Here is a 22,083-nt window from a genome sequence, read left to right as displayed (position 1 = left end):
CCTTCTCCTGCTTTTAGCTGAAAAAAATGGCTGAAGCTTTGACTACGAGGCTATAAAGACCATTGAATTCAATACCTGTCAGTGCCACTGGCTAGCTCCTTGACTCTGAAATCAAAGTTAGTATGTCTGTCCCCAGTTTTCTCATCTGTGAAATCAGAATAATAATATTATCTACCTTCTAGGGCTGCTGTGACAATTAAATGTGATAATAACTATAAAACACTTACCACATGGCCTGATAATGGTAAACAACTAGAACTGTATTCACACAGTTTCATGTATGAGAAAACTGAAGCTCAGAGAGACAGATAACATATAAAAAGTCACAGGGTGGGTAACAGCGAAATGAAGGCAACTTCTCCGTCCTACTCCAGAGCTCTTGCTCTGGTTCCATTTGGATCATAATTATTGTGATGAAATCTTTACTATCTCAGACAATTTACATTTGCTCACCTTGTAGTAATGAGCCCTTGAGAGGTAAGGAGACATTTCATTATAGACCTCATCAGTAGGTCAAATGGCCTAAAACCCCAACTTCATAGGTTTTGGTGTTCCCACATTCTTGATAGACTTTTGAGTACCTTGGGTCCTTGCCTCCAGCAATGAGAAGTGAAGGTACAGGAGCACACACTGAACAGGAGGAAACAAGGAACACTTCATGTCCCTGGTACACCCAAAGGTACCATGGGGCTGCAATTGCCCTTCACCCGTCCTCTTTTGGAGCCTTAGTTCCCTGTTATCTCCTTCCAAGAATTTTGCTTTCATCCCTTAGCTGTCTCCTCACTTCCAGGATCTTCTCCAGTCCCTGTTTCCTTCACACTCTGCCTCTATGACTTTTCTAAAGGTCAGGTTTGTTGATATCACTCATGTTAAAATGCCCCAATTACTCTTGAATTCTTACACTTTTAGTTTGAAATTCTTCCATGAAGCACTCAAGGTCCTTTCTGATTTGACGCCAGCCAGATTTCCCTGATGTAACCTTCCCTCCAGAAATGTTCTGATTCTAGTAGATAGAACTGTCTTCATCACCAGAGTCCATCTATCTGGGGTTGACTCTAGATCAAATCTTGGCAAGTACTTTGGGATCATTCCTGAGAGATTTTATGATACACAAATTACGTATTTTTATTCAAAATAATGGATATAGCTTTATCAAACAAGACTTCCGAGGTAACTTTCTGAAACTTGAGTCACAAATCAGGGATCTGGTGAGCTTGACCAGGCCTTAATATATATTAGGAGCCAGTTCACATCCTCACCCTCCTACTTAGAATTTGGCTTGATTTATTAATTTACATTTTAAAACCTATTCTGTCCACAGATAGAAACATTATTTCAGGTCTGATTTCATCAATCAAGAGCATACTCTTTAGATACTAATCAGTAGAGTCCAAGATGGCATTATTTTCTCTAGTATCTTTGAAACATTATCGGTTTACTTATTTTAGTTTTTAATTTTTATTTGTTCACTTTTAAATTAAGGTCAAATAAACATCAAAGTTTATATGAATTGCCACTGCAATGCTGGTGCCTATTATTGTCTATCCACCCAAGCAATTGATCTTTTAAATCTGAATTCTGTCATCTATCAGACTAGCTATATTTATCATCTATCAATGATCTACACATTTGATCAGCATACCTTTTGTGTCTTCCACCAAATACATTAAAGTTTATCGGATAGAAAGAAGCCAAGTGCAGAAGTTTCTGCCCAGAACTAGAGTTTAACTTATTCCTTATTTCTTAATCAAGATGCTTGTGGTTGATTTTTGGTTAAGCTATGCTCCCATTCAGTGATCAGCACTCACATATGTTCATAACTCACTTGTTTAAAATATGTCTTAAAAAGTAGTAGAAGCCCCAAGTGGAGCTTTTTCTTAGGTTCTGAAGTTCATTTCCCCTACTTTGGAAAGTCAAAACATTTGCATGTCTACCAAGACATCTAGCATTCGTGCTTGCAGGCAGGGATGGTCCTCAGTGTGTATACACAGGAATATGCACGGCAGTTGTTGGAGCCCAGGATTTGTTCTGATTGGTTGTGCCCATGGCACACTTCTAAATATATATACACACACACATTTTGGGACAAGGTCTGGCTCTGTCACCCAGCCTGGAGTGCAGTGGTGTGATCTCAGCTCACTTGTAACCTCTGACTCCAAGGCTCAAGCCATCCTCCAACCTCAGCCCCCTGAGTAGCTGGGACTACAGTCGCATGCCACCAAACCCAGCTAATTTTTGTATTTTTGGTAGAGATGGGATTTTGCCATGTTTCCCAGGATGGTCTCGAGGTGGTGATCTCAAACAATCCACCCACCTAGGCATCTTAAAGTGCTGGGATTACAGACATGAGCCATCCAACCCAGCCCTGCTAAATATTTTAATGTCAGCTTTGCAGAACCAATACAGGCAATGTAAGGTTTTAATTTTTTATCTTGAGATCTGCTTGTTTGTGCTGTGTCAATAAATTCACGTAGAACAAGTAGGTGACTTTTATTAATATCTCAGGTTTAACTTTAAATTTCCTCTTTGTTCTACATTTTTTTCTTCTTTTAAATTTAAAAAATGCGTTTTTCTCACTGGAGAAGAAAGAAGCAAAGGATGTGTTAAATAGTGTAGCTTTTTATCATTGTCAAGGTGTAACACTATCATTTTACTCAAATTCTGTATTATCTCTTCCTTATTCCTGTTCTGTTTTAATTTATCTTGAACACATACGCACACACACACATACACACACACACACAGACACTCACAAGAAGTCAGTGCAGGGCCATCAGAGGGGAGGCACAAATGTTTGGGAGATCATGGATCCTCCTGGTTGTTGCCACTGTTTGAAGACGATAAAATTTCTTGTTTCCCAGCAGCAAGCGCAGCAGAAGGCAGGTAATGAATTTTCTACTAACTTGCCTTAAATGAAAGATTAATCATCCCTCAGAACGGTCAAGGTTTGAGCAATGCCAGCCCTAGTTACCTCCTATTCCAGTGATAGCTTTGGAAGGCTTCTTAACTGCTTCCCTGATTCTGAATTCACTGAATCTCACTTTTTTCTTTTCTTTTTTTTTTCATTTCTACACTTTTTACCCTTTGCTACCTCTCATTACTTTCTCCTGTTCTCTCTCCTCATTGTGTACGAGAAAAAGAGTTTGGATTCAGGATTTAAACAATCCTGGCTTTAAGTTGTTTCTTGCTACACAATTTTGGGCAAGTTATTTAATTTTTCAGTGTATCAAGTTCTTTTTTTTTTGTAAAACAACATAACAGTAATGACGGTTAATATAAAGATTAAGAATTTATATCTGGAAATGCCTGGCACACACAGTAACAACTCAATAAATGCTGATATAAGTTCCCATTATTTCTTTTTCTTCTTTCTTTTTTCATTTCCCTTCCTGCTTCATTTATCTCTTATTTATCTTCTTATCTGCTCTATTCCTTTTATATCTGTCAGTTAAAGAAGGTCTTAACCTTGAAGCTCCCAGCTTGTTACATTTTAATTCAACTTTTTTATTAAGGAAAATTTCAAACATATATAAAAAGTAGAGAGGAGTATAATTAAGCTCACCTACCTGTTACCCACTGCATCTATAATCAATACAACTCACTGCCAATTTCATTTTACCTACATCTGAAAAAGCTTGTTACCACAGCCCCCACCCTTGCACACATACCCATCCTTACTGAATTATTTGGAAGTAAATTCCAAACAACATATCACTTCACCTGTAAATATTGTCTGCCCCTTCTGATCATAGCCAGGAAGACAGCCAATATTTGTCCCTGGGATATCTCTGGGATGTCTACAGGGTGTTTCTATATCAAAACCTGGTGTTTTATAACTGGCTTTGATGCCTTTCACAAGTTGCCACAGGCTGAGGGATTGCAGAGCGGGAAAGGAGAAGCCAAACTGTCTCAGCCTTTAATTTGTTCTAAATCAGATTCTGATTGCAACTGTTATGGGGACACAGTTGTAGATTTATCTGCCTAGGCCTTGTGACTTGGATGAGACAATCTCGAAACCTTACTAGCATCTGCTTCTTATGTATATTGTTGTGGCCTGAAAAACATGAACTATAAGACACATGTTTGAACTCAAAATGTATGATTGTTACTCGTGTTTCCCAGTCTTCTAGGAGTAAGAATTAGTCAGATAAGTGCCAATGATAAGAATCTCTCAAAAGCTGAGAAAATAAACTGTCTGCCTTAAAAGGGACTTTGGTGATTTTTCTGATCCAACTCCCTCTTTGTGCAAATAGGTAAATTCAGGCCTGTAGAGGAGCGGCATTCTCCATGTTCCACAGTTCTATCGAGTTGTTGGTGATGGTCTGCAGTATGTGCTGGTGATGTGAGGCATATTTATTCTTTCCTGGGGAGCAGTAAGGATCTGAGTCATAGACTGCAGAGTTTCCAGGTGGGAGGGCATCTGGTTTTGGATGGTGTGGGTCACTCAAATTCCTGTGTGTGGGCAAGGACACAGTGCTCTCTCTCCCCCATGTCCTTCCGGATCCATTAAAGCAGGAGTAATAGGAACACCGTCTAGGGGAGTGCACACTATTTCTCTCACCACCTCCCCACCCCAACCTCCAAGAAGCAGAGTTCTTCCTGGAGCAAGTTGGAGGAGGAAAGCTTGGCGTAAACAAGAGACCATTCAGGAAGACTGCGTGTCAGGGCCAGCTGCCTCAGTAAAGGCTCAGGTTTAGAGCCAGAGCCAGCTTCAACCATAGGTGAGTCCCAAACTTCATCATGTTTGGGGGAAGAAGATCAGAAAGTTAAGAACACACGAGAATGAAAATTAAATGGCAAAGGACATTCAGTGATCTCTCTAGAATTTGCTTCCATTTCTGAACACATACATTATGAGTAATTGAGCCTTGAGGGTGAAGCAACAAGTGGATTTGAAATTGAAACTCAAGTTTATGGTGTACATTTACACAATTGTGAATCTTTGACCAAGTCGCCTTTCCTTTCTGAACTTACTTTTCCACTGCAAATTCAAGCTGAAGATGCCCATCCTACCTCTGCAACTGGCTGATTATGAGGGATAAATGAAATTATTGATGTGAAAGAGGCTCGTAAACTATAAATTCTGTATAAACATAAGTAATAGTAACTTAAAATGGCAGACTTGGAGTAGATCCTATGCCTCATGCTTACAAAACTAGAGTAAGAAAAATCCTGGAGGCCTGAATGGAGATGCCAGATGCCAAGGGAGATTTTCTAATTCATGGAAAATAGTCAAGTAAAACCAAAGGGTGGACAGAGATCTCTAAGTTAGATTTGGGTGGTTTCAGAGGCTATGGTTTGAATCTGAATAAAGAGGTGTACTGTCCCTGAGAAAGAATCAAACCTATTTCCTTTCTAATCAAAAGAACTAAAAACAAAAAACCTGATGTTGACTTTCAGGTAGGATTAAGTCATTACCAGAAACTAGGACTGGGAGTCTGAAAGCCCTCATTTCAATTTGTAAACTGCCACTCACTAACTACATGACCTTGGGCAAGAAACTTATTCTCATAAGAATATGACCTCATATTGGAAAAATTGGAGTCTGGTTGGGAAAACTACGCAGCGATTCAGACATTGATTTTTCCCACCCAGGTGTCCCACCATGTGTAAGATCATGAACTGCTTGTAATTATAGGATTTTTAAAGTCAGGAAGTGACAGACCTTATGGCTTAATTTAGGCCTGGATTGGCTTTTCAGCCTTAATCTATGGCTCAGGCTACAAACATTTGCACCTAAAATCTTGATAGGTAGGCCAGGCACGGTGGCTCACACCTATAATCCCAGCACTCTGGGAGGCCGAGGAGAGTGGATCACCTGAAGTCAGGAGTTTGAGACCAGCCTGGCCAACACGGTGAAACCCTGTCTCTACTAAAATTACAAAAAATTAGCCAGGCATGGTGGTGGATGCCTGTAATTCCAGCTACTTAGGAGGCTGAGGCAGGAGAATCTCTTGAACCCGGGAGGTAGAGGTTGCCGTGAGCCGAGATCACGCCATTGCACCTCAGCCTGAGTAACAAGAGCGAAACTGTGTCTCAAAAAAAAAAAAAAAAAACTTGGTAGGTAAAATTTGATAAAGTTGTATTTCCTATCTTTCAGTGGGAATTCCTTCTCCTGTCAAATTACATATATGTATGTATAATTTGCATAATGTATATAATTTGGACCAGGGGAAGTGGGGTCTCAATGTTCTCAGCACAATTGACCTCCAAGGTCAAAAATCTAAATCCAAGGAGGTGTGTTTTGAAGAATGGAACGAATGTAGCTGTCTGAGAGATTCACATAGGGAGCGACTGGGAGTGAAGACCAGAAGGAGGTTAAGAGCACATCAGGAGGGGGGAGGGACAGCATTAGGAGATACACCTAATGCTAAATGACGAGTTAATGGGTGCAGGAAATCAACATGGCACATGGATACATATGTAACAAACCTGCACATTGTGCACATGTACCCTAAAACCCTAAAGTATAAAAAAAAAAAAAAAAAAAAAGAGCACATCAGGAGACCTTCAAATACCTTGCTGGAGATTCTGGATTTGATGCTATAATAAACTGGTTAGCATTGCTGGCTCTTTTTATGGGGAGAGATATCAGATAGATGTTTAGAGTTTCCAGTGGCAATAGGGTAAAGGAAAAAGTATAGAAAGGAAGAGTCTGGAAGAGAGAAGACAAGTAGGAGATGATTTCAGCTTCCAGAAAAGAGGCAACAGGGATTTGATATGTGGCTCTGGAGGCAGCCACTATGTGAGACAGTCAGGGGATGATGACAAGAAGTCCCTCAACGTGGCCTCCTGCTGCGCATGAGCTCCCTGAACAGAGTTCTTGCCTCCAGGGAAACTGAAACAATGGAACTAGGGGCTTGAGAAGGCCATTTGATCTGACCATTGAGGCATGGTTTATGATGAAAGTTTCTCTTCTGCTCTAGAAGTTAGTTATTGTGTGACAAGCAAAGATAAAGTGGCGAAGAAAGTAGGAATTTATAACAGCAAGGGAGGAGCAGCCATCACTAAACACAAGCTTTGGGTAAGTTGGATTTTCTATCCGAGCACCTGTTTGTTCATCTGTTGAATTAACACTGGGTGTTTTTCTTGGGCTGGGTCCAGTGGTAAGTTTAAACTAATCTCTTTTTTTCCCCTAAAATTAGCCCTATGAAGTTCTTATTATTCTACCAGTTTTACAGATGAGGGCCAGAGGCACAGAGAGCAGCTTGCCCAAAGTCACATAACTTGGGAAGGAATGAGGTTTGATATTTTGATCTCCACAGTTCTTTGAACTGTGATAGAGGGGAGACGGGCAGGCGAGTCAACATCTGGGGCCAAGAGGTGCCACAAAGCAGGAAACTTGAAGGGCTTTGGGTGTTTTGTGGCTGGGTGAGGCATTGCATGGGCTCCTCCCCTTAGATTAGAGGGCTCTTAGATTAGAGGGCTCTAAGAAGAGATCAGAAATCCGAGATAACAAAAAGCTTCTGTTTTCCAAGAGAGCTCTTGAATGCCCAGACTCCCTGAGACTGGTGGAAAATTAAACCCAGTGAGACTTCAAGAATAAAACCTCACTTATACTTCAGTTACAAGGAGGTGGAGGCAAGATTTTGTGTGAACCTGGAAGAGGCAGGGCTGGTGGAGGGGGCTGGTTGGAAACGAACTTAGAACTGGAGAGGAAGAATTTATCATTTCCTAAACATGAAAGTTCAGCAAAGCTGGGCTGGCAGTGCCAATCCTATGGGAGGAGGGGAGATGTGTGGGAAGAGCAGTAAGGGAAACAACCCTGAGCCTCTTCACTAATCCACAGATTTTTCAGCATCTCTTTATCTCATTAGAGCCCATTTAGTTCCTGAATTCACTCCTTTTTTGTAGTTTCAAAGCACTAGAAACAGCCAACGCACCAACACTTTCCAGTCTGTAATATCTGTTCCTTTGCCACTCCTTCTCTCTAAAAGGTAGGAAAATGGCAGTGGATTGGAGACAAAAAAAAATTTTTAATTAATATGAGAGAATCCCTGCACAGCCTAATGATGACAAACGCCATAAATTTAAGAGCATAGCTCAACCCTTTGAAACTCAGGTCCAAATGGGGGGAAAAAATGAGTAACTAATTTTTTTAAACTTTAAAGAGCTAATAATCTAATGAGGAATATATAAATTGTTCAAGAATACAAATAATATGCATATTAAACATATTAAATATACTTATGATAGGGGAAGGAGAGTGGAGTTTGGGAATCAAAGGATATAAAAAATAAAACAAGAGAAGGGCTTTGCAAGGACAAACGATTGTGAACTTAGGAGCATGATTAATTAAATATTAGTGCTAGGGATCCAAAAATTAAACCTGTATGGTAGACAAAAGGGAAGAATGTCTTGGTCCATCTCCTGTGAAGTCAGCAGTGATTAACTATGTTATTTATGTGAGAAACCCAGAAATTCCTGGGGCTCCAGGCCTGCATTCATCAACTCATATAGTCTAAAATTTTAGCCAAGACTACTGAGAGGTCATTGGAAACTGTTGCTGAATGAATGGGGCTTGTATACCAGTTAAAAGGCAAAGCAACTTTATTTTTAGAGGGGCTTTCCATGATTATTTTTGGGCTCTGGGCTTCCAGGCTATTAAGAGGAGTACTTGCCACTATTCACAATAGCAAAGACATAGAATCAATCTAAATGCCCACCAATAATAAACTAGATAAAATATGGTACATATGCACCATGGAATACTATGCAGTCATAAATAAAAACAAGATCATGTCCTTTGCAGGGACATGGATGGAGCTAGAGGGCATTATCCTTAGCAAACTAATGAAGGAACAGAAAACCAAATACCACATATTCTCACTTATAAGTGGAAGATATGATGAGAGCACATGGACACATAGAGGGGAACAACACACACTGGGGCCTATTAGAGGGTGGAGGGTGGGAGGAGGGGGAGGATCAGGAAAAATAACTACTGGGTACTAGTCTTAATACCTGAGTGATGAAATAATTTGTAGAACAAACCCCCATGACACAAGTTTACCTATATAACAAACCTGCACATGTACCCCTGAACTTAACATAAAAGTTAAAAAAATAGAAAAAAAAGAGGAATGTTTGCAATTTTTGTAAATATATAATTATTTTGTAAAAGTTATTTACTTTTTTAAAGCATTGTATTCAGAATGTCAGATTATTGTCCAGAAAGTTGGCAACATTAGTATTCACCATTCCCCCACCCATCGTGTAAGAGCCTCCTATACCAAACGGAGCCCAGGCTGGGAATCACCATTCCTTTTAACTTTTGCCGATCTGATAAGTGTGGAATGTGTCTTTTCGTATTTACACTTCTTTGATTATTGGTAAGAGAGAACATTGTATCCTACCACAGATACCATTTGATTTTCTGCCTCATGCCCATTTTTTTCTGTTGGTCTGGTAGTTTTTTCTTACTGATATATAAGCACTTGAAATCATTTCTAAGGATTTGTGTTAATTTGCTGTCCTTCGCATACATTGTGACTATTTCCCCTCCTCGGGCCAGTTTCCTCCTAACTCATTTTGAGAGATCCTAGATGGCTGGCCCATCCTTTGATTTATTTTTAAGCTCAAATAATATTAGAAATAACTTTGAAATGTCCAGACCAACCCTTTTGCAGTGATTTTACTGGGAGGTTGCATCAGCATCCAGACACTTCCATACATTGAGGAAAAACAGACAAGCGTGGTGGTGGGCGCCTGTAGTCCCAGCTACTCAGAGAGGCTGAGGCAGGAGAATGGCGTGAACCCGGGAGGCGGAGCTTGCAGTGAGCCGAGATCGCGCCACTGCACTCCAGCCTGGGTGACAGAGCGAGACTCCGTCTCAAAAAAAAAAAAAAAAAAAAAAAAAAAAAAAAAAAAAACAGACAGCAGTGTTTAAGGACCTCAAAGGGCTTGTCATCACCCATTTATAATTTTCCCAGAACTTATGAGTCCCAGGTCCTCATTGCACTGGTGAGCGCACAGGGGTGTGTGTGGGACAGGATGTGGTTTGAGTTCTGCGATCCTCACCCCGATCTAATGCGTCAGGAATCCTTGCAGCTCTGTGATTGGCCTGTGGGGGCTTGGGCTAAGTCCCTGCCAAGATACCAAAAGACTGCGGAGGTGGGCAAGGACCTCAGGCCCCCAGACTAGCAATCTACAAACACTAGTCATGACTACACAGTTAAGGGTCATCTATCTGCTTCCCCTTCTCCTAGCCTGCTTTGTACAAACAAGTGCCAAGCAGGAGAAGATGAAGGTGAGTGAGCTCCAGCGAGGGCATGGTAGTTACTCTTCTGTCCTACTCCTAGACCCTGCCCTCCAGTCCCTCTTGTAAGACTCCAACTCCTGCTTTCTTCTTCTTTGCTGGTTCCCCTAAACCTTGCTTTTTTTCTCCTTGAATCTTCTTCACTCCTGTGGATGGGTATTCCTTGCGTTGAATATGACTAGGGAAGAACGGGTCTCCACACTGTAGTCCTTTCTCTCCTTCTTCAGGTGGAGGCCCCCTGGAGACCTCTCCAGCCACATCAGTCTCTGCTTCAGAGCTGGGTCTGAGGCTGGGACAGAGATGGGCCTTAGAGCAGGTGGGGACTGGGGTTTGAAGGAGAAGCTGAGTGGACTTGTCTCAGACACAGCTCAGCAACAACCCCTTGAAGGGGAGGAAAAAGTGAATGTGGAAGTTTTAAGGATGGATAAAGTCAGAGAGTTATCAGAGAAACATAAAACATGAAAAAAAAAATCAGAGCCCTAAAACAACTGGATTTGGAGTCAGGCATCTTGGATTCTGGCCTTGGTTCTATGCCCAATTCATGGCTCATTACCTTATTGATAAGACACGTGTGTCTGGCAGCAAAAGGGGCAGTTCAGGAAAGGATAATAATGAATGCGACAACTTGGAGGCAAAGAATAATCATGAAGTTAGGTAAAGGCAAACTTTCATTTACATAATGGGTTACCACTTTGGCTTTGGACAAATTAACCTCTGTTTTCTAATTGTAAATTTATGGGTAACAGTAACTACCTTATGGGTGGGTGAATAACAATTATTGTGCATATAATACATTCTACAAAATGCAGTTCTAATAAGATCTCCCCACCCCTCGCCTCTAAAATTAACTAGATAATATCCTGGGTGAACTTCTATTTTGAGAATTGATATGGTTTTTATGTTACCCGTGGTGCTTAATTGAGTGTGGAGACTCTGGGCTGCAGAATTTGCTTAATAGAAGCCGCGTCTAGAGAGAGTTGAGACATGTTATATGGATTTCAATAAATTTGAAACAACAGTCAATATCAGAAGTAAACTGGACTAAAAGAAGTCTTTGAATTGAGAGTCTCTCTAAGCTTTTGCGTACTGGTACCCAACATGACTGTGAGTGATTGTCATTGCAGTAGCAAAAGAAAAAAAAGGCAAATTCTTGCAAATGTTTAACTTGAAACTATGTAACATGGAGATAGAAACAGATACTTTCACACAATATTCTCTTTATAGATCCCTCAATTTTGCTGGTGCATGTATATGTGTATAAATTTAGGGAAAGCTGTAAAAACCTGCATAGAAAAATATCTATTTCCTCAAGAGTAAGAAGTGAGTAGCTACAACCTAGTATGCTGGTGATAAATCAGTGGGATTGCAGGACTAGAAAAAAGTTGTGTTTTGTTTTGTTTTGCATTACTCCTTCTCTGAATGGGGGCAGATGATGTTCAACCAAAATTCTTACTAGACTACTGCATTCCCAGGAAGTTTAGTTTAATTGTAGTTTGTCTGGACATTCCTTATCTGATAATGCCCTTCTCTCTTTTCTCTAGCCAGTTCCTTTCCACCTTTTTCTCACTGGATGGTTTGGACATATAGCTTCCTTTTCATATTCCTGTCATATATGTTCTGTATTCCACGAGCAATTTGTGGCAGCTTCCCCAGTATAAGAAAAGGGATCAGCATGTGCTGGTGAACACTATGGCATCAGTACACTTGGGGTACTGCATGAACACTGTAAGGGTAGAGACAAAGGAGCAATAAGATGAGACTTGCCTTGTAGAGGAATTTAATAAAAGAACATGCAATAAGAATTTCAGGCAGGACTAATTTGTTAGGTGGAACTTAAGAAATGTTGTGTGGAAGTCTGCTCAAATATTAATATATTCATGAGATTTGAGAAGGAATGGGATAGGTGGAATGGAGGATGAAAGTGGATATTAGACACCTAGAGCACAATGGGCTGATGAGCTGGGTGGGTGGTGGGTTGGATGCTGCCCGAGAGATTTCAGGGACTCACTTGCAGATGGACTTTAGGGTTCTCCATCTCCTTTCTTGAGAGCTACCAAAAGCTGGGATTTCACAGTATTGGCTTACACGACCACCATGTTAGTAAGACAGTGACAGCAGAAAGTTATTCAAGGTGGGGATAATATTAGATTCTAGAATGTTAAACATGGAAGCCCACTTGGAGTTCTAGTAAGAATCTAGATAAATATCCTCATTTTACTCATGGGGAAACTGAAGGCCAGGGATGGGAATTGCCCAGGTTCACAAAGGAATTTAACAATGGAGCTGGCTTCTGATTCCCAGGGCAGTGTTCTTTCTACTCTACCTGCTGATGAGTGGAGTAAGAGGTCAGAAGACCTGGGGAAAGAGAAGCAACTAAGCTATCCTAAAAATAGTTCAGCAATTTAAAACCCTCCCTTCCAGGCAGGAGGCCTTCAATCCAGAGCCAAGGAGTAGCCTGTTTTTTACAGAAGCATGTAAGGCAAGTGTGCTTTTCTCTTCGGCCCCACTTACTTCCAGCTCCTACCATTCCAGCTTATGAATCAATACCCTTTTCCATTATCCGTGCATTTCCTGGTATCTCACATCTTTCAAAATAATAGGAAACTTGATTCTTACGTGTGTGTGTGGAGGGGGGAGGGTACATAATAAGTGTGTATATATACAGAGAGATAGAGATAGAGAGAGAGTACAAGAGATGTTTTGATGCAGACATGCAATGTGTTATAATCACATTATGGAAAATGGGGTATCCATCCCCTCAAGCATTTCCCCTTTGTGCTACAAACAATCCAATTATATGCTTTTAGTTATTTTAAAATGTACAATTATTATTGACTATAGTCACCCTGTTGTGCTATCAAATACTAGGTCTTATTTATTCTTTCTAACTATCTTTTTTTTCCCATTAATCATCCCAACCTCCCTCCCACCCTCCTAGTATCTTTCCCAGCCTCTGGTAACCATCGTTCTACTCTCTATCTCCATGAGTTCAATTGTTTTGATTTTTAGATCCCACAAATAAGTGAGAACATGCAATGCTTGTCTTTCTCTGCCTGGCTTATGAGACTTGATTTTTTATTTCCAAGTTACAAGAACCAAGTTTCAGTCTTGTCACTGACACTTTAGACAACTCTTATTTGTTTTCTAGGTCTTGGTTAGAACATAACTATTCTTTGACTTCTTTGAAAGATTACACAGATGCCAGGAATTATTGTTACCAATATTATCACTTAAAAAAAACTTCCAGATGGATTGCCACAAAGATGAGAAAGCCACCATCTATGACTATGAGGCCATCGCACTTAATAAGAATGAATATGGCCGGGCGCGGTGGCTCACGCTTGTAATCCCAGCACTTTGGGAGGCCGAGGCGGGCGGATCACGAGGTCAGGAGATCGAGACCACGGTGAAACCCCGTCTCTACTAAAAATACAAAAAAATTAGCCGGGCGTAGTGGCGGGCGCCTGTAGTCCCAGCTACTCGGAGAGGCTGAGGCAGGAGAATGGCGTGAACCCGGGAGGCAGAGCTTGCAGTGAGCCGAGAGGGCGCCACTGCACTCCAGCCTGGGCGACAGAGCGAGACTCCGTCTCAAAAAAAAAAAAAAAAAAAAAAAGAATGAATATGTTTCCTTCAAGCAGTATGTGGGCAAGCACATCCTCTTCATCAACGTGGCCACCTACTGTGGTCTGACAGCGCAATATCCTGGTAAGAGAATTCATAGCTACTTCTCTTTGGGACTAAATTTTCCAGCTGATCATATTCTAAATTATACTTGGAATTATATTTTAATTATAATTATGTACCACAATAAATACTCACAATCAAGTGACTTCATCCCCCATATCAGAAGTCAGCAAGCAAGGGTGGACAGGCCAAATTTGGTCAGCCTGGCTTTGTTAACAAAGTTTTATCGGAATGCAGCCGTCCCTGTTCATTTACACATCACCTGTGGCTGCTTTCATGCTGTAAAATAGAGGTCAGTAGTTGTAGGAGTAGTAATGACAGAAACCATATGGCCCACAAAGTCTGAAATATTTCCTATCTGGCCCTTTACAGAAAAAATGTGCTAACCCCTTCCCCATGCCCTGCCTCTGCTTTTCCCTGAGATTTCCAGGGGAATCAATATATACTTGAGAACTAGGAGCCTCTCAGAAGATTCCAGAAGTCTTCTTGATAAATACAGGACAGAAGACCCATGTTTTTGAGACTTTTGCAAGGTTCTACAGGTAACTTACAGTGACAAGAAAAAGGAGTTTTATACCTGGAACTGCATTTGATTAGAGTGAGGGCTGGCGGATGAGGCTGTAATAGAAGCAAATACTCCCTCTCCAACCTCAACCCCTTTCTAGGATGTAGTTTTTCCTCCCTTTTTTTTTACATTATTCAGGGAAGAATTTTCTCATATTTTAGGGCATGTGGTTTAAAAATCAGTGAATAACAATCAGGGTGGATTATACCAGAGACAAATGTACTTCTTATATTTAAAGTAATAAGACCTTCATTTTTTGTTTTTAATTATGTTTTGAATAAGTATTATATTCACAAGTCTCAAAGTTCAAAAGGAAAAAGCTTTAGAACCAAAGGTTTCCACCTTCTTCCCCTCCCTTCAGTAGACCAATATTACCATGTTTACAGAATACATAGATATTCTTTTTTCTGCTCCCCCCTCCCCAGCTGATGAGACACAATAAATACTATTTGCTGCCCTGATTTTTTAGTTAATAAAATACATTTGAGTTCAGATCATTTCCTCATTCTTTCTTAAGACTGAATAATATTTATTGGACCATAATTTATTTTCCCAGTTTATAGGGACTTTAAGAATTGATTTATTCAGTTTCCACCCTGCAAATAACAGATAACAGAATGACGTAGGGAGGGATACTGAGGAACCCTGTGAAAACAGGAAGGCAATCTCTGTTTTTTTAAAAAGGACTAGAGGAGGTACCAGTTGGCTGAGCTGAATCTGAGTGGGACTGGTTAGTGTTTGTCAAGGGAAAGGCATCTGGCTCAGAAAGGGTTAACAAAGAAGATGATTATAAAAGTCTGAGCAGACAAATTGGAAAACTTCCTGGTAGTGGACGAAGGCAGCTGAAGCTTGTTTTTCAGCATATCACTGAGGATTTTTAGGAAGAATGCATCTTCAGCATCTTGAGGATTGTTGAAAAATGTTAGGATGGTTGATTTCAAATTTCTCTGCTTTGCCTTTGTCAGTTTTACTTCCACTCCACTCGGGGTGAGCCAGGCTGCACAGAGGAGAGCAGCTCAGCCCTCATTGTCTGTGTCTTTTCCTTTAAAAAAGAAAGATTCAGGCCGGGCGCGGTGGCTCACGCCTGTAATCCCAGCACTTTGAGAGGCCGAGGCAGGTGGATCACAAGGTCAGGAGATCGAGACCATCCTGGCTAACACAGTGAAACCCCGTCTCTACTAAAAATGCAAAAAAATTAGCTGGGCATGGTGGCATGTGCCTGTAGTCCCAGCTACTCAGGAGTCTAAGGCAGGAGAATCGCTTGAACCCGGGAAACGTAGGTTGCAGTGAGCCGAGATCGCGCCACTGCACTCCAGCCTGGGCGACAGAGTGAGACTCTGTCTCAAAAAAAAAAAAAAAAAAAACGAAAGAAAAAAGAAAAATCACCTGTTGAGCTTTTGAATAAAAAAGATGACTAAGCCCCATTTCAGAGGAACAGAAAACTCTCTGAAATGGGACCTGGGCATCCCTATTTTTAGGAAAGGGCCTTCAGCTGATTGTGATGTGCTGCAGGTATGGGAAACACTGCAACATGACAAAGGGCTTTTGAGTGCATGTCTGAAGATCCGGCCTCTAACTTCAGCTATGCCACTAACAGCCCTTCTGATGCAGAGCTGTTTCCCTCCCTGGGCCTCTTTTTCCTTCTCTGTAAAATGGGTAACCCCAGGGAAAGATCCCTGCACAAGGCAGAATCTCTACCCAGACCAAAATTGTCACTCCTCTAACCACAGAACTAAATGCACTCCAGGAAGAGCTGAAGCCCTATTGTCTAGTTGTGCTGGGCTTTCCCTGCAACCAATTTGGAAAGCAAGAACCGGGAGATAACAAAGAGATTCTTCCTGGGCTCAAGTAAGTGTCCTCTTGAAATCCAATAGGAGGTGCCTGTGTACCTTTCCTCAGTCTCCAGAGGCCCTTCCAGCTCAGGAACTTCCTGGGGAGTTATGGATTAATAGGCTCAGGGGCATCACAAGCAGAGTTTAACTTTGGCCTACCCTGATGAGTGTCTGGCAGTTTCCAGAGACTCTCTCTCCATCCCTGGCTGAGACTTGGATGGACTATGGAGGACAGAAGGGATGGCGGAAAAGAGACGAGTCATGGGATAGAGAGAAATAAAGTGAGTCAGAGAGCCCAAAGTCAAAACACAGCCATATTCCTCCCCATCCACAACGATACTTCCCTCTTTCTCCCCTTTCTCATGACTTCAAATCCTAGTGTCCCATTATAACCTTTACTTGCATATCCTGGAGCTTCCTGGGAACATTATGGCTTGTTGTAGGTATGTCCGTCCAGGGGGAGGATTTGTACCTAATTTCCAGCTTTTTGAGAAAGGTGATGTGAATGGTGAAAAAGAACAGAAAGTCTTCAGCTTCTTGAAGGTGAGTAAATTCCTGGCATAAGCCTCCTCCTCTTTTCCAATATTCCTAGCATAGAGTTGGTGTGGCAGAAATGGATCCAAGGGCTCATGCCTGGAGGTGGGATTGGTCTTTGTGGAGAAAAACCTCCAGATCAGCATTCCACATTGCACATGCTGATCTGAATATTAATCTGTGAGTATCTATGGGGCTCTAACTTTGCGTGGTGAACAGAGTTGTGTGGAATGGCAACTTTTACTAGGACCACCCTCTTTTGCTCATTGACATTCATTCATTCATTCATTCATTCATTCATTCCAGGTACACTTGATGAATGCCCACTATTTATAAAGCAATCTAAATAATAAGGATATAAAGATGAATAAGGCATAGTCTCTACCCTTGATGAGTTTATACTGGAGAGAGAGTTAGAAACCATTAGCTATATAGCTGGGTGTGGTGGTTCATGCCTGTAATCCCAGCACTTTGGAAGACTGAGGCAGGACAGGAGAATTGCTTGAGGCCAGGAGTTCAAGGACAGCCTGAGCAACATAGTGAAACCCTGTCTCTACAAAACAAATCAAAAAATTAGCTGGGTGTGGTGGCATGTACCTGTAGTCTCAACTACTCGGGAGGCTGAGGCCAGAGGACTGCTTGAGCTCAGGAGCTGGAGGCTGAAGTGAGCTATGATTGTGCCACTGCATTCCACACTAGGCAACCAAGCAAGACACTGTCTCAAAAAAACAAGAACAAAAAAAGTAACAAACCAACAGGTATGATACAGTATAGTAGTTACCTTTTATGAAACACTGACTTTTAGACATAGAGAATGCCAGAGCTGAAAGAACCCTAAAGATTACCAAAGTGAATTGCTCCTAAATGCTGGACTGTGAACCAAGACTAGTCTATGTTAAGACTTTACATATCCTCAATAAACTGAAGACAATAGAACAGAGTATTGTGCCTCTGCACCCCAGCCTGGGCGACAGAGCGAGACTCAGTCTCAAAAACAAACAAAAAAGAACAGTGTAGGAAGTTTCTTATAAACTCAACTCGTCTAACTTATAGGGCTTCCCTTTATTCACAAATTATGACCCACATGCAGTTTATTCTTCCAATGGTCTTTTTAAATTAAGTGACAAAATGATGGTGTTTTAAATATTTTTGTTATTTGACAAAATATTAGTAATTCAGTGTTGGTCCCAAAAGATAATTATTGAAATATTAGTGGCCCATGGAACCCTAAGACCTGGAAAACCACATTCCAATCCAAGCTATTTACTTTGAAGAAAAGGAAACCAAAAGCATAAAAGGTAACATGTCTTATCCATGGCAGCAAAATTTTGTGATGGGGCTATGGGGAGAAACCGAAAGAAAGTAGATTTTGCTATAATATCTATAATATTCTTGGTAGTTGGCATAGTGCTGATTCAAGAATCTATGGAGTTTTTAAGGAATAACAGGAAGTTAAAATATCTAGGTATAGGAGGGGGTGGATTACCTGTGGGTAAAAATAGCCTGGATCATCCAGGAGCAGAAATAACATTGTTTCTCTTTTCCATCTCTCTGCTTTAGCACTCCTGTCCTCATCCCTCTGAGATTTTGGGCACATTCAAATCTATATCCTGGGACCCTGTAAAGGTCCATGACATCCGTTGGAACTTTGAAAAGTTCCTGGTGGGGCCTGATGGAATCCCTGTCATGCGCTGGTCCCACCGGGCTACGGTCAGCTCAGTGAAGACAGACATCCTGGCGTACTTGAAGCAATTCAAAACCAAATAGGAAGGTGGAGTTAAGGGCAGGAGCAATCCTACTTCTCACCTAATGACTTGCTCCCCCCTTCCCCCCAAAAAAGGAATATCCATCTTCTCACCACACTCTCTTCCTGCATGGGCTCCACCTGAGTAAATCACCTCCACATACTGCCAGAGTTCCCACTCTCCACAAACTAGATTCATATTTGGAAGGCTACTGCTCTTTTGCCTCTCAAGAGTATGTGGGTGAAGACTGAAAAAAAATGGAAACCTAAGATCCCCAGACCTCTGTTACAGGTTGAATCATTCATATCCACCAGACGGAAACCATCCTTCCACGACAATGGTTCAGTTGGCCATCACATCCTGAAGAAGAACATTCCTAGACATTCTGACTCTTCCATCTCTCTCCACCCTGGAGGTGTAGAAATAGCAATGGGGTCATAGTCACACAATTTAGGTGTGACTATTACATTTTTTGTCTCCTAGGACAAACATGTATCATCAGTTTCCAACTGTTTTGGCTCTGTTTTCATCCATGACACCTCCCCCCACCAGCCATTCTCCTGTGGGAGCAAGAACATTGCTTCACAAGAAGAGAGGCCCATCTCCATGCTGGTGGAACCCAGAATCTGTCTCTGGCCCTACAAAAGTTTTCGTTATTGTCTGATCTTTAGTGCATTCGGGTTATGGCACCTGGACAGGAATGCCCTTCATCTTTTGAAGGATGGGATTTCCCATCTCAACCCCGGATTCCTCATCTCAACCCTGGATTCCTCATCTTCAGAATGAGCCCTGCCACTGTCTCCAATAAAATGTTTTCTGCAGCATCAACAATCTCTATGGTGGTTTTAAAATCCTGTCTGGTGCTTGAACTCATTTTATCTCCCTCCTCCTTCTTACTCTGTCACAAATGATGTATTGCCCACATGACCTGAGCCCCCCAGACAGAAAGATTTATGTTTGGAAGGTTGTCACCTGATGTCTCTCAGTTGTCATTCCTCTTCAGGAATTGCCTAAACCTAAATTTGTCCCCTTTCCAGGGCAGCCTGTATCCAGTTACTGGTCCCTGAGAGGCATAGAGGCCAAACCCTGACTGCTCAACTTAGCACAACTTTGAAGGGCCGTACTAGCTCTAGACATGCACAAGGGGTAGGCCAGTGGCATTTTGTGCTTGCACTGCACCCCGATTTTTCCCTCTGACAAATTCTGCTTCTCTTCTTTTCCACCCCCACCCCCGCCAACCCTCCATGCTGATTCTCAGTTAATGCCCTAGTAAACTTTCTGAATGCAAATATCCATCTTAGAGTCTACTTTCTAGGGAATCCAACCAGTAATTGTTGGTACCAAATATGATCTGAGAAAGAATATGCTAAGAGGAGATTTTGAAGATGAATTATTCACCATCTGGTTGATGATGAGAAGATGGGTGGAGCACAAACAACTACTGGCACAAGTAGCAGTGCGGTTGTCAAAACTTTCGCCAAACCTGAACTGGTATGGTAAACTGGTGGAAGAATACGCACTAGCACACATGAAGTTTTAGGTGCTTGAGAAACATTAGGGGAATGGTAATTATAACGTAATAGAATTGGATGGTCGTTGCCAGAGGAAATTGATGTTTTGGAGAGAGATAAAGACTGAGGATGATATACTATTAAATTAAGGCTAACTGTAAAAGTGTTTCTCCATGGGATGTATAAAGGACCTCTCCTATCTGCAACTTAAGAGCACCAAAACCTAAAGTTCAGGCTCAAGACTTAATCATAGGAATAGTATGTAAAACTCTAAAAGATGTTAGCTTCCAGCTAGGCATGGTGGTTCACATCTGTAATCCCAGCACTTTCGGAGGCAGAGGCAGGAGGATCTCTTGAGTCCAGGAGCTCAAAATCAGCCTGGTAACATAGGGAAAGCCCATCTGCATAATAAAAAACAGAACCAGGCATAGTGGCACACACACCCATGATCCCAGCTACTAGGGAGGCTGAAGTAAGAGGACCACTTAGGCCCAGAAGTCAAGGCTGCTGCAGTGAGCTGAGATCTCAACATGGAGACATCTGGTTTGATGTATTAGAATATCCAAATCCCCAAATTTTCCAGGACCCCCAAAACTTTTAGAAGTGGCCCATCCCTTCTTACTGAGGGTTAGCATATCCTTCTTGCTTGAAAACAATGCAGATGACTCTGTCCGGCCAAATATCATGTGCCTCTGCCCCCACTCAGAATCTGCCTCATATGGAACTAGGTTCTCAGAGTTCCTGAAGAAGGGGAGTGCAACGTAAAGTTAGATAAGGAGACTTCACTGATATGGGAGCGCTCTCCCTGAATACAGAATTTTTTAACACTCTGTCAAGAACCCAACACACCGTTCGATGGCTCCTATTCGGAAAGAAAGAAAAATTTCTCTCTCTCTCAATGTAGTAGAAACACCAGAACTGTTTCAGCAAGTGGTAGAAATAGGGGATCAAAAGTTCAGAAAAGTGGGCAGGTTCAAGTGGTTTACCACGCAGTGCTGGGAACCCCACTAGATAACTGTACATCACAGGAAGGCCAAAAGACATTCAGTTTGAAAAAACAAAAAAGGAATGTGCTGGTGAGAGGGGCCATTTTGTTATGTTGTTCAATTACTTTAACAAAAATTTTAAAAATAGTTAATCTTTCTCTGTCAAACCTTCATAGAAAAAGCCTGACATGAAATACAACAAATGTAAACAATGGATTTCTCAAGATACGAGACTTTGGCAAATTTTAAAATAATTATATTACTGTTTTTCTGCATTTACTTAGCCTGCGTTGCATCTATACGTCGAAAACAGTGATTTTTGTAAAGGAAATATTCACTCTCTGAGTGTTTCCGAGTAGCAAAGTATTTTAACATTATTAGATTTAAAATCAGCGAGTGTCTGGATGGGAGTGGGAGGTTGGCATTTCATTTAAAGCAGCAAATAGTGTAGCCGAACGCAGTGGAGAGACAGGAAGTAGAATGGCGAAAATGGAAAGCCCGCGGGATTCCGAAACAATGGAAAATGCGCTCCCTGGTTTTGTGCGGGCGGAATACGCACTTCTTGGTGGAAACTTCGCTTGGAATGTAGTGATTGATACGTCTATTTTACATGCAGCCATCTTAGCTTCCTGCTTTTGGTGAACCGATGTGACTTTCATTCAAATTTTTTTAAATTATTGTCTGACTTTAGAGAAGCCGTGGGAAAATCTGAGCAGAAATTCAAGGTACCGGTGACGTCAACCCTGAGTCCCCAGGGCATCTCTGAGTTGGAAGGAAAAGGGCTCCGGATCAGCTAATTCCGGGGTTCCCTTGATTGTTGCTTTTAATCCCATTCGTGGAAGTCCCGTATTAGAAGGTGCCTAAAGCTCATATTATTTAATACCTTAAAAAACAATGTTTAAAGAGTTCATCCTCAATCTGTAAAAGCATCTTCTCTTATATCTTTCCAAATCTCTGATACTTCCGTG

At 41.5% G+C, this 22,083-nt stretch overlaps 1 protein-coding gene across 3 annotated transcripts; it reads left to right on the top strand.

Moving 5' to 3' along the window:
• Positions 1-10,162: 10,162 nt before the first annotated feature.
• GPX5 (glutathione peroxidase 5) lies at positions 10,163-19,441 on the top strand. 3 transcript variants are annotated; one of them, XM_055263914.2, is made up of 6 exons: positions 10,163-10,249; positions 13,506-13,565; positions 13,870-13,963; positions 16,238-16,355; positions 16,783-16,882; positions 18,434-19,441. In XM_055263914.2, the coding sequence occupies exons 1-6, from the start codon at positions 10,163-10,165 to the stop codon at positions 18,638-18,640; spliced, it is 666 nt and encodes a 221-aa protein (XP_055119889.2). In that variant the 3' UTR covers positions 18,641-19,441. The 3 variants fall into 3 exon arrangements, with proteins under 3 accessions (XP_055119889.2, XP_055119891.2, XP_055119890.2); XM_055263916.2 differs by lacking the exon at positions 10,163-10,249 and adding an exon at positions 12,530-12,732 and having other exon boundaries at positions 13,506-13,578; positions 13,883-13,963; XM_055263915.2 differs by lacking the exon at positions 10,163-10,249 and adding an exon at positions 12,530-12,737 and having other exon boundaries at positions 13,506-13,578; positions 13,883-13,963.
• Positions 19,442-22,083: the final 2,642 nt, after the last annotated feature.

This window comes from Symphalangus syndactylus, chromosome 23, assembly GCF_028878055.3.
Source record: "Symphalangus syndactylus isolate Jambi chromosome 23, NHGRI_mSymSyn1-v2.1_pri, whole genome shotgun sequence".
Lineage (NCBI taxonomy): Eukaryota > Metazoa > Chordata > Mammalia > Primates > Hylobatidae > Symphalangus > Symphalangus syndactylus.
Note: the sequence above shows the minus strand (reverse complement) of the source record. Positions and strands in the feature narration are given on the sequence as shown.

Excerpts from the sequence above, each read along its gene's own strand:
- GPX5 (XM_055263914.2), top strand. The coding sequence starts at position 10,163 with ATGACTACACAGTTAAGGGTCATCTATCTGCTTCCCCTTCTCCTAGCC. Across the intron at positions 10,250-13,505 it reads CCAAGCAGGAGAAGATGAAG|ATGGATTGCCACAAAGATGA; the intron begins GTGAGTGAGCTC and ends AAAAACTTCCAG. Across the intron at positions 16,883-18,433 it reads AAGTCTTCAGCTTCTTGAAG|CACTCCTGTCCTCATCCCTC; the intron begins GTGAGTAAATTC and ends TCTCTGCTTTAG.